This window comes from Mycteria americana, chromosome 1 (assembly GCF_035582795.1).
Source record: "Mycteria americana isolate JAX WOST 10 ecotype Jacksonville Zoo and Gardens chromosome 1, USCA_MyAme_1.0, whole genome shotgun sequence".
Lineage (NCBI taxonomy): Eukaryota > Metazoa > Chordata > Aves > Ciconiiformes > Ciconiidae > Mycteria > Mycteria americana.
Genome location: NC_134365.1, coordinates 94,047,357 through 94,061,646, shown reverse-complemented (window position 1 = coordinate 94,061,646; position 14,290 = coordinate 94,047,357). Strand labels below are relative to the sequence as shown.

The 14,290-nt window shown below is 45.8% G+C and overlaps 1 protein-coding gene across 3 annotated transcripts in view; it reads right to left on the bottom strand.

The window, feature by feature from the left end:
• LSAMP (limbic system associated membrane protein) overlaps positions 1-14,290 on the bottom strand; it is a 1,043,134-nt gene that overhangs the window by 28,485 nt on the left and 1,000,359 nt on the right. For all 3 annotated transcript variants that reach the window (XM_075512695.1, XM_075512687.1, XM_075512704.1), the window contains 3 exons: positions 7,934-8,068; positions 4,041-4,161; positions 2,914-3,062 (listed from right to left, as the gene is read on the bottom strand). In XM_075512695.1, coding sequence (XP_075368810.1) covers positions 2,914-3,062; positions 4,041-4,161; positions 7,934-8,068 — 405 coding nt within the window. The remainder of the gene's footprint in view (positions 1-2,913; positions 3,063-4,040; positions 4,162-7,933; positions 8,069-14,290) is intronic.

The following is a 14,290-nucleotide window of genomic DNA, read 5'->3' as shown; positions in this document are numbered from 1 at the left end:
TGTTGTAAACTCAGTCTCCAGGAGTGAGTGGTATAAATCTCTCCACCTACAGCAGGCAATCCTGCTGCTATATCCTTTAAGGAAGATCACTAGCTATCTATTCATACAGCTCAAGGGAGCTGCTTTTGTATTTTAATGCATCTTCTATCTATGGCATTGACATCTAAGGCACTCGGTCTCTCCGAGAGTTTTTCAGTGCTGGCTGAGATTTCCTGGAATGGTAGTCACCCATTTTTCTCTATTGCTAAACTGTTCTTTCACATCATTTTGCTAGCTCCCCTTCTGCCCTCCACCTCAGGCAAAGCTGCCAGTACCTCATTATTAACTCTCTGGTTGTTTCTTCACTCCTGGCTGCCATTCCTTTTTGTGCTGCAATGGGACACTGAGGAACCATCCCTGTATCTGCCTCCCTAGTGGGATGTTGCCCTACAGTGAGCTTGTTCTCCATTTAAAAAAGAAATAAAATCTCTGATTCTAAGGATGAAAAACACTCCCAAGTATTTGAGTATCTGCTGTACCTTGCAAAAACCTGGCACTGCTTTCTTTTTCTGCCTGGGTGTGTGGCTGGGAGTGTGCATTACCTGTTATTTCAGCTACTGTGTGATCACTACAGCATTTTTTTCATCTGGGCTTGTAGGCTTTTTCAGCTGCTTGCTTTACCTTTATGAGGCTGGATTCCCTTCACTCATTTCCCCCCTGATTTCTTAACCTTAGAAATACCAGCTGTAGTCTGCCTGAATTTATTTTTTTTCTCTCTCTTTCTCTCTTTCACACTAACTAGAAGGAGAACAGAGTTTTCCTGAAACAATATGAAGCAATTGCACACTGAAGAAATAGGGATTAACTAAGCAACAAAAATAAAAGTTAGAAACAGTCCACTGAAAATCATCAAATCTCTCTCAGCTCCTGCACCTCCATTCTTCTGGCTCTTGTGAGGTTCTCTAGTGTTTTCTGGCATAAACAGGCCTTTAATTTTTAAGGTAAAAATGATAAACAAAATCCAACAACTTGAAAGAAGGAAAGTTTTCTTCATACGCATCAGAAGGAGGCTAAAATAGGACCCTCTCTGTTGGAACTCATCCTTAATAGTTGCCACATTTCCTCTTGGAATAGTTAATGGCAACTTCGCAAGATCTCCCTGGGTCTCTTACAGGTTCTGCCACTCATTTTACGACCATGGGTAAACTACTTCTTCACTCTGTACCTTAGCTTCCTACTGCAAAATGGTGCTAATAACACTCACCCATTTCTAAATAACTTGTGATGTTAAAATATTCATTGCTAGCAAATCCTTTGAGATCCTTTGAGGTGAAGTTCTGAAGTCATACAAAATGCTTTTCTAGCAAAACCAACCCCCCAGCTAAAATCACGTGTGCATACATACATTATTGAATTTCATCTTATATTTTGTTTCAGTGATGCATTTCAGCTCATCTGTGTAACAGGAACCAACAGAGAGGGCCAAATTTAGAATTCAGCCACAAATAATGGATTCTAAACTTAGCATTATATTAATATCAGCAAGAACAAATCTGGAGTATTTGAAAATTGTGTTCCAGATTGCTGCCTGAGGATTTTATTTGAATCTCATGACAGTCACAAGACCAGGGTGAAAGACTTTTAAAGTAGAAATTTGCTTTGTGTGCTGCAATGCTACAGGAAATCAAATATATGTTCTTTTATGATAATATCTGTTCTTTAGAAAAAAACTTCCACAAAATAAACCCAAATTTTGCAAAAATTCAAACTGCCATGAAATAAATCCAGAGGTGGTAAACAAAGAATACCAATGGATTTATCCTTTTGCACTACATCTGTTAAAAAATACCCAACCCAAAACATTGTTTTTCTGATGGTTTGATTAATCTGGCCACACACAGCAGAAACTACACTATACTGCGTCCCATACTAAGACTGCTTTACACGGCTTATCTTTTTTCTGTTTAAAAGGACATGCAGGTCATGGCTTGAGTGTTTTAATTCAATTTGGGACTGTCAGAGGAATACAGGCCTAAGTCACTTTTGTGTCTATGTGTCCATTCATGTGAGTGGGTAATTCTGCTGCAGTCTATTTCTGGTGGCAATAACAATGTCTGGTCCAAGTCGAGCCTAAGTTTTGGACCTGGAATCGGGAACTGCGTTTTGAATATGCCACAGTTTGTATGTGTGTGTGGGTGGTAGGTGAGGGGCAGGGGCTCTGTTTAGGGTCAGGTTTGAATGACCTGCAAAATTCAGAACCAGCAGGTAACTCTGCTCTAGAGTTTGGTCTAGTCCCAACTTCTGTCTGTTTCCACTTACTACGACAAACTCAGTAACTGGAAGGTAGCAGAATGAGATCCAAGGAATTTTATTCCATATTTCATCTGCTGATTACCTTTTCCCTCATGTTCCCTATGGTATGCCCCTTTAAATCATTCTGTCTTTTCCCACTTCTTTCCCTTCCATTTTGAAACTAATTTCTCTTTTTCTTGACTCTCTCTTGTTCTCCTCAGGCTCAGTGGCTAGTTCTCTCCATCTCTCTGAATTACTTGTCATTTCTCAGCTGTCACGGACCCTCCAAGCCCTGGCCTTCTGTCTCCTTATTAAAGGTGCTGTCGTTCTAAAGGGTTTTTTGTTTCCAGCTTTAAAACAAACATGTTTTTATTATTTTAACAAAATCTGACTTCAGCAAAGAAAGTCAATCAAAGAGCTTGACTGTAAACCTTTTAATTTGGCTGTGTTTGTGTTTCACGGCAAGTATGAACATGTAGGTATCTGAAGCAGAGCGCTGAAAGCCAGATCATGGCTGGATGTTTGCGGGGGGTGGGGGTGGCAAGCAGATGCTTTCCTGAGTTTTGGTCACCTTGTGCTTCCTACACAGCCTGGTCTTTGTGAGAGCGATCTGGACCTCCCTTCACCCTCTCCCATACTTACTGTAAAGGTATAGGCTGGCATTTGTGACTCCCAGCTTGTTGGCAGCCACGCAGGTGTAGTTCCCATAGTGTTCCTCAGTGACGTTGGCCACCATCAGCAGAGACTGGCTCCCCGTGCTCTTTATCTCCAGACCATTGGCGCTGTTTATCCTGGGAAGACAGGAGAAGAGGTGTGTAGTGCAATGGCAGTTGTGTATTGGGAAGGAAGTCACTGCCCGGCAGGCAGTAAACCAAAGTCATTCAGCCCAGCTGGCAGGTGAGGATGGAGGGAGGCAGGAAGGAGATGTGAGAAGAAAGAGACCAAAGAAGGCATTGATGGAAAGCAGGAGGAGGGAATGAAAGGAAGAAGGAGCACAGTGGGGTGAAATGCCACCGGTAAAGCAGTGGAGAAGCAAGAAAAGCTGAGGGAAAGGGAGAAAGCCTTTACTTAGCATCAACTAACACTTGGAAATGAACACACCATGGCCAGCTGAGGGCTAGTCCGTACTTGAACAAAAGGCTTTTAATGGAACACACCAATTCATGTGTTCCAATATGTGCATATACCAAAGCTGAGTCACCCCTGAGCCTGTGCACAAGGTTAAAAACTAGGATAACAACACAACCTTCTTAATGCCAGGTAAATGCTCAGGTATAAGGGACAGATCCCTTTTCTCTTCTCATTTTCTCTCATATGCAAATCTGGGTGGCTCAGGTCACACAGATGGGGGAATCTTACACCTCAGCAGCTCCTTACCCTAGATGAAGGCACCTAGAGTGGCATTACCTACTTGCAGACTAACACTACCTATATTTTTGTCTGTATCACGGGCTATTTAATGCATGAACATTGTCAGGAAGAAAGCGCTATTGATGTCTTAATTGTGTACTGGCCCATAACTGACTTAAAGGCAAGAGCTCCATCCTCTGCACTTCCTTCAGCATCCCCAGTGCAGAGAGGGATTGCCTCCTCCAGCCCTGACCATGCTGGCTCTGCCAAGTCTGATGGGACCATCATGACTTATACGGTTTGTGAAGAGTAATTTGTTTGAGGAGAGGAGTTGGGGAGGATGACAGGTGATTCTCTAAGGACCCTCTCCTGAGCAGACTGAAAAGGAGAGAAGGGAAGGGGCGAGCTAAAGGTCTTACCTGGTATCATCTCTGTACCACTCAAAATCGGGCGTGGGCACTGCTGACGCCTCGCACCGGAGTAAGGCTTGTCGTCCCGTGGCTGCTTCGTTGCTCTTGGATTCTGTGATGGTGGGAGGGTCTGCAGGAAGGAAACACGCGGTCACTTCACACACTTCCAGGTGGAACGGAACAGTGAAACTACGACAGGGCTGGCTTCCATGTGCAAACCACGGTGGAGGCCCGTGGTCGCTGCTTGCTGTAGCACACGCTCCCCCCTGCTCCTCTGGAGAATACCTGCTCTTTGAACTCTCCCTAATACACCGCGTTAGCATCACTCCTTACGCGTGCTACTCTTCAGCAACACTGAATCAAGTTCTGTCATAAATGCATAGACACACACAGGCAGAGTTAAGGTTAATGATGGACTCCTGTAATTTATGAATATTTACCTGTGGATCTCTAGTTCACATGGGCTCATCAGAGAGAAGAAGATGAGAGAAAGACTTCATCAAGGGTAAAGGAAGACAGCAAAAGTAAAAGGAATAAAGTAGGAATTTAACACTAGCATTAAAATTATTTTACATACAACCTCTGTGTCTAATGTCAAAACTATAATAAGAAAGGAAAGGACTGAGGCAATATGTATGAAACAGAAATACATTCACGGCTTAAAAGGGAAGAGCTTTAGCAGGAGCTGTGGGTGCAACTTTGAGAGCCAGACCACTTGTTGAGACACTTCCCTTAGGTGTCTAAGGTTACAAATCCTGCCCAAAACCTTCCTGGACATCATGCTTTGTCACAGGCTCCAAGAGGGCTTGCTCATGATTGCTCTGCGTGAAGCTTGCCCTCAGCCCAGCACAGTGCTCCCACCTCTGCTTACTTTGAAGCCTGAGAGTTGTGCCATGGGCAAACAAAACCTGGGAAACATATTGGTGTGCTCCGCTGGAGCTAGGTCTCAGTGCTGGCTGGGTGCTGGGCAGGGTAGGCACCAGCATCTTCAATCCCAGCCCCATGTTCAAAATGTTAAGCAACAAGCTTTGCATGTTAAAAGGCAGAATTATTTCCACCTGGCTGCTGAGAGGGATCAGGGAATAAGTGCCTTGTCTCTCATCACTAATACTTGCATACCCTAAGATTACGGGGCTGCAACTCAGACAGCTACTTTGCTGAGACTCAAGTTACCATAAAGCATACTCTGCATGTACAGAGTACAGCTCCACCATCTGTATCCATCCCAGCACTGAAAGGCCAAAAAAAGAATCAAAATGGATTGGTCAGGCAAAGAAAAAAATAATTCTGTCTGGAAAATGTATGGAAAGAAGTTTGTTTGTGAACACATTAGCCATCTCAGTGTGATCCCTTTCCTGACCTTAATCGGGATTTTATGCAAGGCTTTAGGGATATTGCAGTGCGCCCTCTAACATCATAAATATTAATAAGTGTACATAAATAGGATCCTACATTCAAAGGCTGTGGGTTCACGTAAATATTTTAACTTGGAAAGGAGGAGGGGTAATAAAGGGATAGTGAAGGTGATTTTTTAAGCATCCTTCTTCGATTTTTTGGTTCCAGCAGCGTATCTTCTTGCCATCTGCAGCAAGACAAACCTTTTCCATTTCACTGAATCCAGCGCAAGAGGTGAGTCACAAAATGAACAAGCACCTTTCTATGGGCCTAGAAAATGACCCCGGCAGGCGTGCGCTCCCTGGGCTGCTGCCGGGGAGCCCAGCCCCTCGCTCTGAGCAGTCCTTGCCTCAGCCACCCTCCGTGGCTTTTTAAAGGCCAGAGCCCAGACGGGTGGACAGGCCATGCCTCAGCCACCACCGCTTTTGTTACGGCACTGCTGGCCCCGAGGCTGCCCGCCCGGTGAAGGGCAGCCTGCTCGCTGCAGTGCTGTGCCAGGAGAAGGGGCAGGCAGTGGCCCTGAACAAACCAGCCTATTGTACTCAGAAAGCAGCCACTCTGTGTTTAGCTGTTTGCTGCCGGCGAAGCCAAGACTGGGTTCCCTTTAGCTGTTTTCCCCCAACTCTTCCCCAGGCCTCAGTTTCCCTGTCTGTGATGTGCAAGGGCCATTACTCAGGAAGCCTGAGGGTGGTAGTGTGAGACCAAAGCAAAGCGAGGATGCTCTCTCCTGCAGTCCCGGCTGACAAGCTGCGTCCTCCACAGAGTCAGCGGATGATAAGAGATGGCCAGGAAGCTCCTGAGGCTGGGCAGGTCCCATTTTTCAAGCTTACTGTAGTTTTCCCACTTTCTGCTGCTTGTGGTGTAGTTTAAAGAAGCAAGATAAGGAAAGATGTATGCAAATGTCTAGCTTTCATTCCCCAAACAGGACTGATTTTTTTTCCTGTGCATGGCCCTCATGACCTCTTAGATTTTTTCGCTTTGTTTTGAATGAAAAGGTCTGTCCTGAAGGAATTTATAAGTTGCTTACATTACAAATTAGGCCACATAATAATATTACAATACTCTGTCACATTATATTTTCATATATTCCAGCAGTAAAAATGTTTAAGATCTTACTGTAGCATAGTTATTATGAGTTGAAACTAAGTCAAAATCAAACATTCTGACTTTATACAAACAATCTGTTTCAACCATGTTAAAAGCATCATTGAAATTATGTTTCACAGAAATATTTGAAAATATTAATTGGTTCTCATGGAATGTCTCGGGTTTATAAACTCAGCTGTTTTTGACAGGAAAAAACCCTCAACAGTTTTAGTGCAGAAAATCTGCTACTACAGTTTCACATTAATGCCAAATTTGGTCCATGAAGCAGCCGGTATTAAACCACTGCCACCCAATTTCTAAGGGAATTATAAAAAACTCTGTGGATTCTGAAGATCTGCAGGGAGCCTACAACCTTGACTTCTAAGCAAGACAGACAAGTTGATCTGATGTGATGGCCCAAAGGGAAAGAAAGAGACAAAGAGCAAGAATGGTATTAAAAGGTGCTAAAATCACCTGTGGTGGCAAATTAGACTGGGATGGGCTGAAACGCTTGCTGCCGTCAGCTCTCTGCCCTAACCCACTCCCCGAGAGTGCTACTCATTAATCAAGGCCATGCATATGCACCCTGAAATATGTCTGTAACCATCTCCAATTTCAGTTTAAGTTAATATTCTGGTGTGTAAATTGTAGAGGGTCAGGAGAGGATATACCTCCCATTCATCCATCCCTCCTGAAGAGGTATTAGCCTCCAAGCAAGGAAACAGAGCAGGTAGTGGACATCTGTCTAAGCACATATGGGTGATGTGATCCATGCCCCACTCGTACAGGTGGATGTAAGCCACATAGCTAACTGTGCCTCTTGGTGTTTTTTGGTGGATTGCTGTATCCTTTGGTCAAGCTCCTTTCCGTATTGCATCGGTGCATGGATGGTCTCTTAGAGAGGGCTTTATGCTAATAACCTGAAACCAGCATAAAAGTATAGTTTTTGCACCCTCTCATTAGCATGTGCCTCTACCACACGTCCCCCAAGGCCCCTGGGCTGTGATACCCATGTAGGCACTGCTGAGACGGCTGGGTGCAGGCAGGCATGTGTTTGCTCTGAGCCGGCTGAACCCTCCATTATCTCTCCTTGCTGCTTTGCTGAAGCTTCTCTTCACGCTACTGTTCTCCCGAATATCAATGAGTGAAAACAAGGCATCGCCAGCGTTTCTGAGGGGAGAGACAGGGGCAGCTCACAGCTCCTCTCTCTCTCTCTCTCTCTTTTTCTTTCTTTCCTTATATATTACCAGGTTTAAAGCACAAACTATACCCTGCGATAAGTGCTGACAGTTTCCTCAGCGCCTCCCCCAATTCAGACCGTATAACGTAAACCCAGGAAGGCTTCTCTATTTATCCTAAATTCACCCCTGCCCGTGGGCAAAGCTCTCCATGTTGACCCGCTCCAGTTGCGATGTACTCACAGTTCACAGTGACCCGGACTTGCTTGACGTCTGCTGAAGCAACCTCGTTGGCAGCTTTGCATTCGTACTTGCCCGATTGCTCTCGCGTGATCCCTAGGATCTCCAGATACTCTTCCTCGCCTTCAAACTCTCTGCCTGGTAGGACAGAAAAATACAGATGGTGGCTCTGTTAGGCATTCAGATTTGGGAAGCCTTCTGCTCAATTGCTATGGAGGAACAATCACAACAGGGATTCTGCAAATAAACAACAGTCATGAGCGATTTTAAAGTTATTTCAGAAGCCGTATCAGCAAGATACTAGCATTTGATTTAGTTATGGAAAACTTGGGTTCTGAAAATCTGGAAGGAAGCATACAAGCGGTACCAAAGCATTGCATCTCACAGACTGCCCAGGCCAAGAAGCAAAACCTCCACCACGTGAGACCGGAGTAAGTTCACTGGTGTGATGGCTGAGCACCAGTGGAGGTTAGTCAGCCTGTGGCTGATGGGCTGGTTCAGGGCTAGCTAGGTCCTCAGATGTGGTGCTGTATTGTCAGCACCCTTCTCTCCACTGCAAAGCTGTGAAAAATGTCTTTCTGTCTCTCAGAGCAACCACCACCCTGAAGTGCCATTGATCAGCTTGAGCTACCGTTAAACACGGCCAAACTGAGAGAAACAAAGTGTAATTTGATCCGCGGAGACCAATAATCATCACGAATCCCTGATCTACTGTACATAAGAAATGACACATTTAAACCCTGCTGCCTCGCTAACACAGTTTTGAAAGCAGCGACTTGAGCGTCGGGGTTACAGCCGGGGGCAGGAATCAGGGGAGGTCTGTGGCCTTGCTTTTAATTCACTGTACGACCTTGGTGAGTCGCTCCCTTGCTCTCCCTCTGTGAACTGCGGCTAATAGCCCCCCTCTCCCATCACCTCCCAGTCAGAGAAGGGCGGTGAGGTTAACCCATGTAAAACACATTAGAATCGTTGGATGAAAGGTGCCAGGGAAGCATGAAATATTAGGATTGGTATATCTACCCTATTCCTTCAGAAAGCAAAGTAAGGCTCCTCCTGGAAAGAATCTGAACCGCATTGGCAGCAGTGTAAAGGGAGACGCTTCCCTCCTCTGAGAGGGCTGCAAGCACTGGTGTGCAGCATGCAAAGCCACAAGCCCCAGTTGCATGCCTTGGTATGTTTAGAGAAAGCATCCCCCAACCCTCAAAGGGTAAAAGCCAGACTGCAAAAAAAAAAAGGTCAGCTCACAAGGGCTCCCATTCAGGTTCCTCAGAGAGTAGTCAGATTTTCCAAAGCAATGCTCTGCCCAGAAGACATTTTCTGCTCGATAGGTGCCAAGCTCTTCTGAAACCCTGCCCACTTCATGTAAATGCCGAGTTGTTTGATGGAGTTCGAATAGTGCCTGCAAGGACGGGGCTGTTGTCCTTGGCTCTGCAGCACTGCATGAAAGCAGTGGGTAAGCCCCATCTCTGGAGCTAAAGTCCCTGTGGAGCCACCTGCAATGAATCCCACCACGCAGGCGCAGGCTTGCTGCAGCGTGTTGGCCAGGTCAGGCTGGGGATGCCAGCCGCATGCATTTCCCTTCTGCATCAGAGATAGGGACTTCAGCAACTTCAAAATCTGCTCAGAACTCTGTGCCTTACACAATTATTTTTGCTTTTTTAATCTTTTTTCCCTGGCAATTTTCAGAACCGTTCCAGGGGAAAACCACCCCCTGTCACAGAGACTCGGCATGAAAATGTACCTATTAAAGCAGTGTACCTATTAAACTAATGCAAAGACAAGGTTTCCCCTCTCTTTCAGTGGGGCTAACCAGCAGTCCGTTTTCCAGCTCCTACCAGATGTTCAGGTGAGCAGAAATCTCATTGCTATGGCTAAAACTTACAACTGCTTCGATGCAGGATTTTGCATCCCCTAACAGTCTGCTGAAGGGCCTTCCTGCATGGCAGCAGTGTATTTTACAAGGTAGGGCGGCAAAGTTGGCTCCTGCTGCCCAGCCAGTGCTCCGGGACATGGCTCTCAATCCTCTGCTGTGCACTGGGGCTGAAGCTCTGGAGAGTCAGTGGACAAGGAAGCAGGGGGGGATTTTCACAGGTGCTTTTTATTGCTGTAACTCATGAATATGTTAGGGATTCTTAACTCCTGTAGGATCAGAGTTAGGTGAGTCATAGTACTGGAAGGGACTTCAGTCACCATCTAACCCATTCCCCAACCTCAAGGCAGGACACATGGGTCATGTCAGGGAGACAGCCATCCTCTGCCCTCCAGTGGCAGAGACTCTGCAGCCGCTCCAGTCGATCTGTTCCCGTGCTTTGCTGTCCTTACCACTGGAGGAGTTTCCCTGAAGTTTGACCTGAGTCTCCCTTGCTGCAATTTAAAGCTATTATTTTTGTCGTAGTCACTATAGACAAAAAGAACAAATCATTCCCTCCTTCTCTGCAATAGCCTTTTATCAACTTTTAAATCACTTATGTTCCTCCCTCAGTTGTCATATTTTTTTTTGTCTGAGTATTGCCAGGTCTGTCAACCTTCCTCTGTAGGTGAGATTTTTTAGACCCTTGATCATTCTTGTTCTTTCCTTTTAGACCTCTCTGACAAGTTCACATTTTTCTGGCAGTACAATGCCCCAAACCGAACACAGCATTTCAGACGAGGTGTTACCATGGCTGAACGCAGATGAAGGATTGCATCGCAACTTCTGTGCCGTGCTGCTGTCTGTACAGCCAATACACTGTTTGTGGTTTTGCCATAGCATGAGTCATTTTTGGTTGGGAACTCTTAATTCCCAGATCTTCTTATCACATACTGCTACCTGCTAATAATGCTCTTTGAAAATCCCACCCCCAATTTGAGCTGACAACCAACACTCCCCTCCTTTCACAGCAGCACTCCCAGCTGGTAGGTCAGCCAGTTGACTGGAAAGTTAATCAGACATCAGGGAAAGACTCACAATGAAAAGGTTAAAATGTAATTTGCCTCTGCTTTGCAAATCATTTGCTCTGCAATTCTGCCTTGTTTATACACAGGGTTCATTCCAAGTGGGACTTGCTTCTCCTGCAATTTGCCCTTGTCACAAGACTGTCACCGTAATGAAAAGAGGGTTGAGGGTGACTTAACCAGCTCTAATGGAGTGGCACCCTCATTAAGGGTGCTGTTAAGTCTGTCTGTCAGAGAACCACATCAGTGGAGCTCCAAAGTATCCTAAAAGGGTACATACTTTCCTAAGGGAAGATGTTTTTCAGCTTCTCCCCTGCATACGTACGTGCACTTAAAGTCTAAACCATGTACCATGTCCAGCAGGAGAGCTTTCACGGCTACACACAACACTTCCCAAGAGATGATAAGCTGCTGGTTTGCCCAGTGGAGCTCTCTGGGAATGAGTGAAAGGGAGGACTTCTGTTTTAAAGGGCATGCCAAAGACATCAATAGGCCTATTCAGCTTCTCATTCCCCTGCTCCAGGACACAGATATGAGCATAACACTTCAGGGAAAGTTTCTGTGACAGTCTCTTGCTGAAATAGTGGTAGCACTGTTCCTGTCCCCGCACTGGTGACCTGTTTCAACCCTGGGCATCAATATTTTGCTACAAGAACTCGGCTACTCTCACTTGCAAGACAGACCCTTTTGCTTGCAGCCCTGTCCCCTCTAGGAGTATGTTAACCATTTCTAAAAAAAAAAAGCATTTCTATAAAATTGAGGTGTCATAGTACAGATCAGGGAGAGGAAAGATGTATCACGGTGTGTTAGAAAAATGTCAGGTTGTGATATCTTGCACAGAGCTGTAGAGATGTTTTCACTAATTCACCTTGGCAGCCAGATTAGGTGAGTCATATAACTCTAACCTCTGAGGCAAAGGCGGGGGGCAGGGGGAGCAGAGCTTTATACACGGAGCGAATTTACAAATGTTTCCATGCAGGAGCCAGCTTTGGCAGGGAGCTGATGGTTGCCACTATGCAGTTTATCAAAGTGAGGAGGAAGAAGGCTTGGACGATGCTTTTTGGTACCGATAACAATGAACATACTCTATTAGGTGAAGAGAGGGACTGCCAGCTCCTGGCAAGAGAGCCACTCCATTCCCATTAAGAGAAGATGTTTGCCTTAAGCGTGTTACCCAGGGACGAAATCCTGACCCTACTGCCAAACCGTCCTCAGTGACATAGGTTGTCCCCTGGCTGTTTTGTCTGGTTCAGTACAACCCCTTCCCAGTGAGGGACCTTCCAGGTTTCCCTGGGGAGGGATGACTTCTTGTGCAGCGCAGCTCTTCTCATCCCAAAGCATCCCTTCCCATGACTCCAGGCAACCTTCTTCCCTGCAGGTTTTTTGCCTTTCACATGTTCATAGTTAGCTTGGTTTGTTGCTGCAGCCCCGTTAAACACCGTCTTGCCAAGCTGTAGCTCCTTAACTCTGTCCCAGTAAATCAGAAAGTGGAGCCTTCTGCTCTGGAGGCTGAAGATAGAGAGTACGAGCCTGGGAGGCTTGACAATCAAACCAACAGGGAACGACCCCGAGCAGAGCGAGCCAGGCGCCTGCCGCTGCTCGGAGCTGGCAGAGCCCTTTCTGCAGAGGGATCTGCACCAGACAGCTTTGATGTGTGCAGGAGGAAGGCTTTGAAGGCCCGCTTGCCTCAGCCACATTTCCTATCCCCTGGCTTCCTAACTGGACCCAGTAAAGTAAATAATGAACCCAAACGGCAAACCTGCTCGGCAATGATAGCCTGCTGGCAAGAAGTCCCCCTTTCCCCCCGCCCTTTGGAGACAGCCTTGTACAACCCCATGGGCTCTGCATATCATTCCCTGTTGACATGCACACCTGCCTATGCTCTCGTATATATATGAGGTACATATATATAAAAATATATGTATTATATATTTTATATATTATGTACTTTATATATTTTTATATATATAAATCCCACTGTGTGTGCAGAAACACAGACTTACACCCTCCCCAAGTATTTATGGGTCTTTCCCATCTCTGCCCAAACAGCCCCTTGCACTGCCATGCACCATCACTCTTTCCTCGAAGTCAACTCTTCCTTTCTAGAAATGACGCACACCCAGACGAAACCCCACTTGTCCTGTGTGCAGACAGCTCTTTCAGGTAGTCAGGGACCAGCAACGATTTCAGCCACGTGCTCTAGCAGAGAGGCCTTTCCCTTCATGCCCTAGTTCCTTACATCTCCAAGGGGGAAGCTAGTCTGCAGCGGTGGCAGCCACATTTTGCTCCATCCTCTCCTGTTTGTGCATCCAACACCGGGCTCCTTCTTGTGTGGAAATTACTTTAGTTCTCTTTTTTTTTTTTAATACTGTTGTGGTCTTAAACTAAACTGAAGTTCAGACCCACTGAAAGTATCTGTTTGTATTTGGTATGTGGAGAAAGAGATCAGATACCCTGCTTCTGTGTTTGTTTTCCTTCCAAGCCTCTTTGTAGTTGTGAAGAGGGGAGAGCAGAAGGGGTTATGCATCTTTGTTGGGCCCTCCTCTGCCTAAAACAAGATGCAAGGGGATAAAAGCATCGCAAATCTTGCCATTTGAAGTTTTTTTGTGTGTAGCAACTTCCAACGCTGAACTGCAGTTTTTGTTCTCTCTGCACTCTCCATTTATTGTTTAAGATTTTGCTCACCTAACTTTCCTCCTTCCCTCTGCACCTTACATTCCCTAGGAACAGGCTTCTGAAAGACAAAAATAGCTAAGGGAGCCTTTGACATAGTTTTTTTGTTTTACCTCCAGCTGGGATTTTTTTTTTTTTAATTCAAAACTTTGAAGTTTTCGTTTATCAGCTTCTGTCTCCTCAGCCATCACAGATTCCAATGAGCTTGGCATTTTTTTTCTGTCCCTTAGTTGAAGAGGCTTGTTTTTAGCAAAGAGATCAGTGGAGAGCAGCAGATGGTGGATGAGCAAAGGGACAGCTAGTGCTACAATGCTACAGTGAGGAGGGAAGGCAGAAAAAACAGTGTGGCATGGGAAATGGGGAAAATGGGGAAAGCTTGAGAGCAAGAGAAAAATAGATGGAGAAAAAATAGAGGGGGGACAAAGAGAGGGACAGCGGCTGGGAGGGAGAAATGCAAACAAAGTGAGATTCTTCAGTGACTGAGAAAAAGAGAAAATTGTAGTCAGCTACTGACAAAGAGAAACGCACTGAGACAGAGCGAGTGAGAAAGACGGGAGGCGAGGCGGTGGCAGAGAGAGAGATGTATGGCACGGAGAGAGGCGCAGCCGTCCCTTGTGTAAAGGGAGCCATGAAATAACAACTGCCAGAGGGACAGGAACAGAGGGGTCACATGTAGTAAGGCAGTAATTACTCTGTTTAAGCAGCAAGGCACAGCAGGGTATTTATTGTTTAAGCTGGCCTCATGCCTCCCAT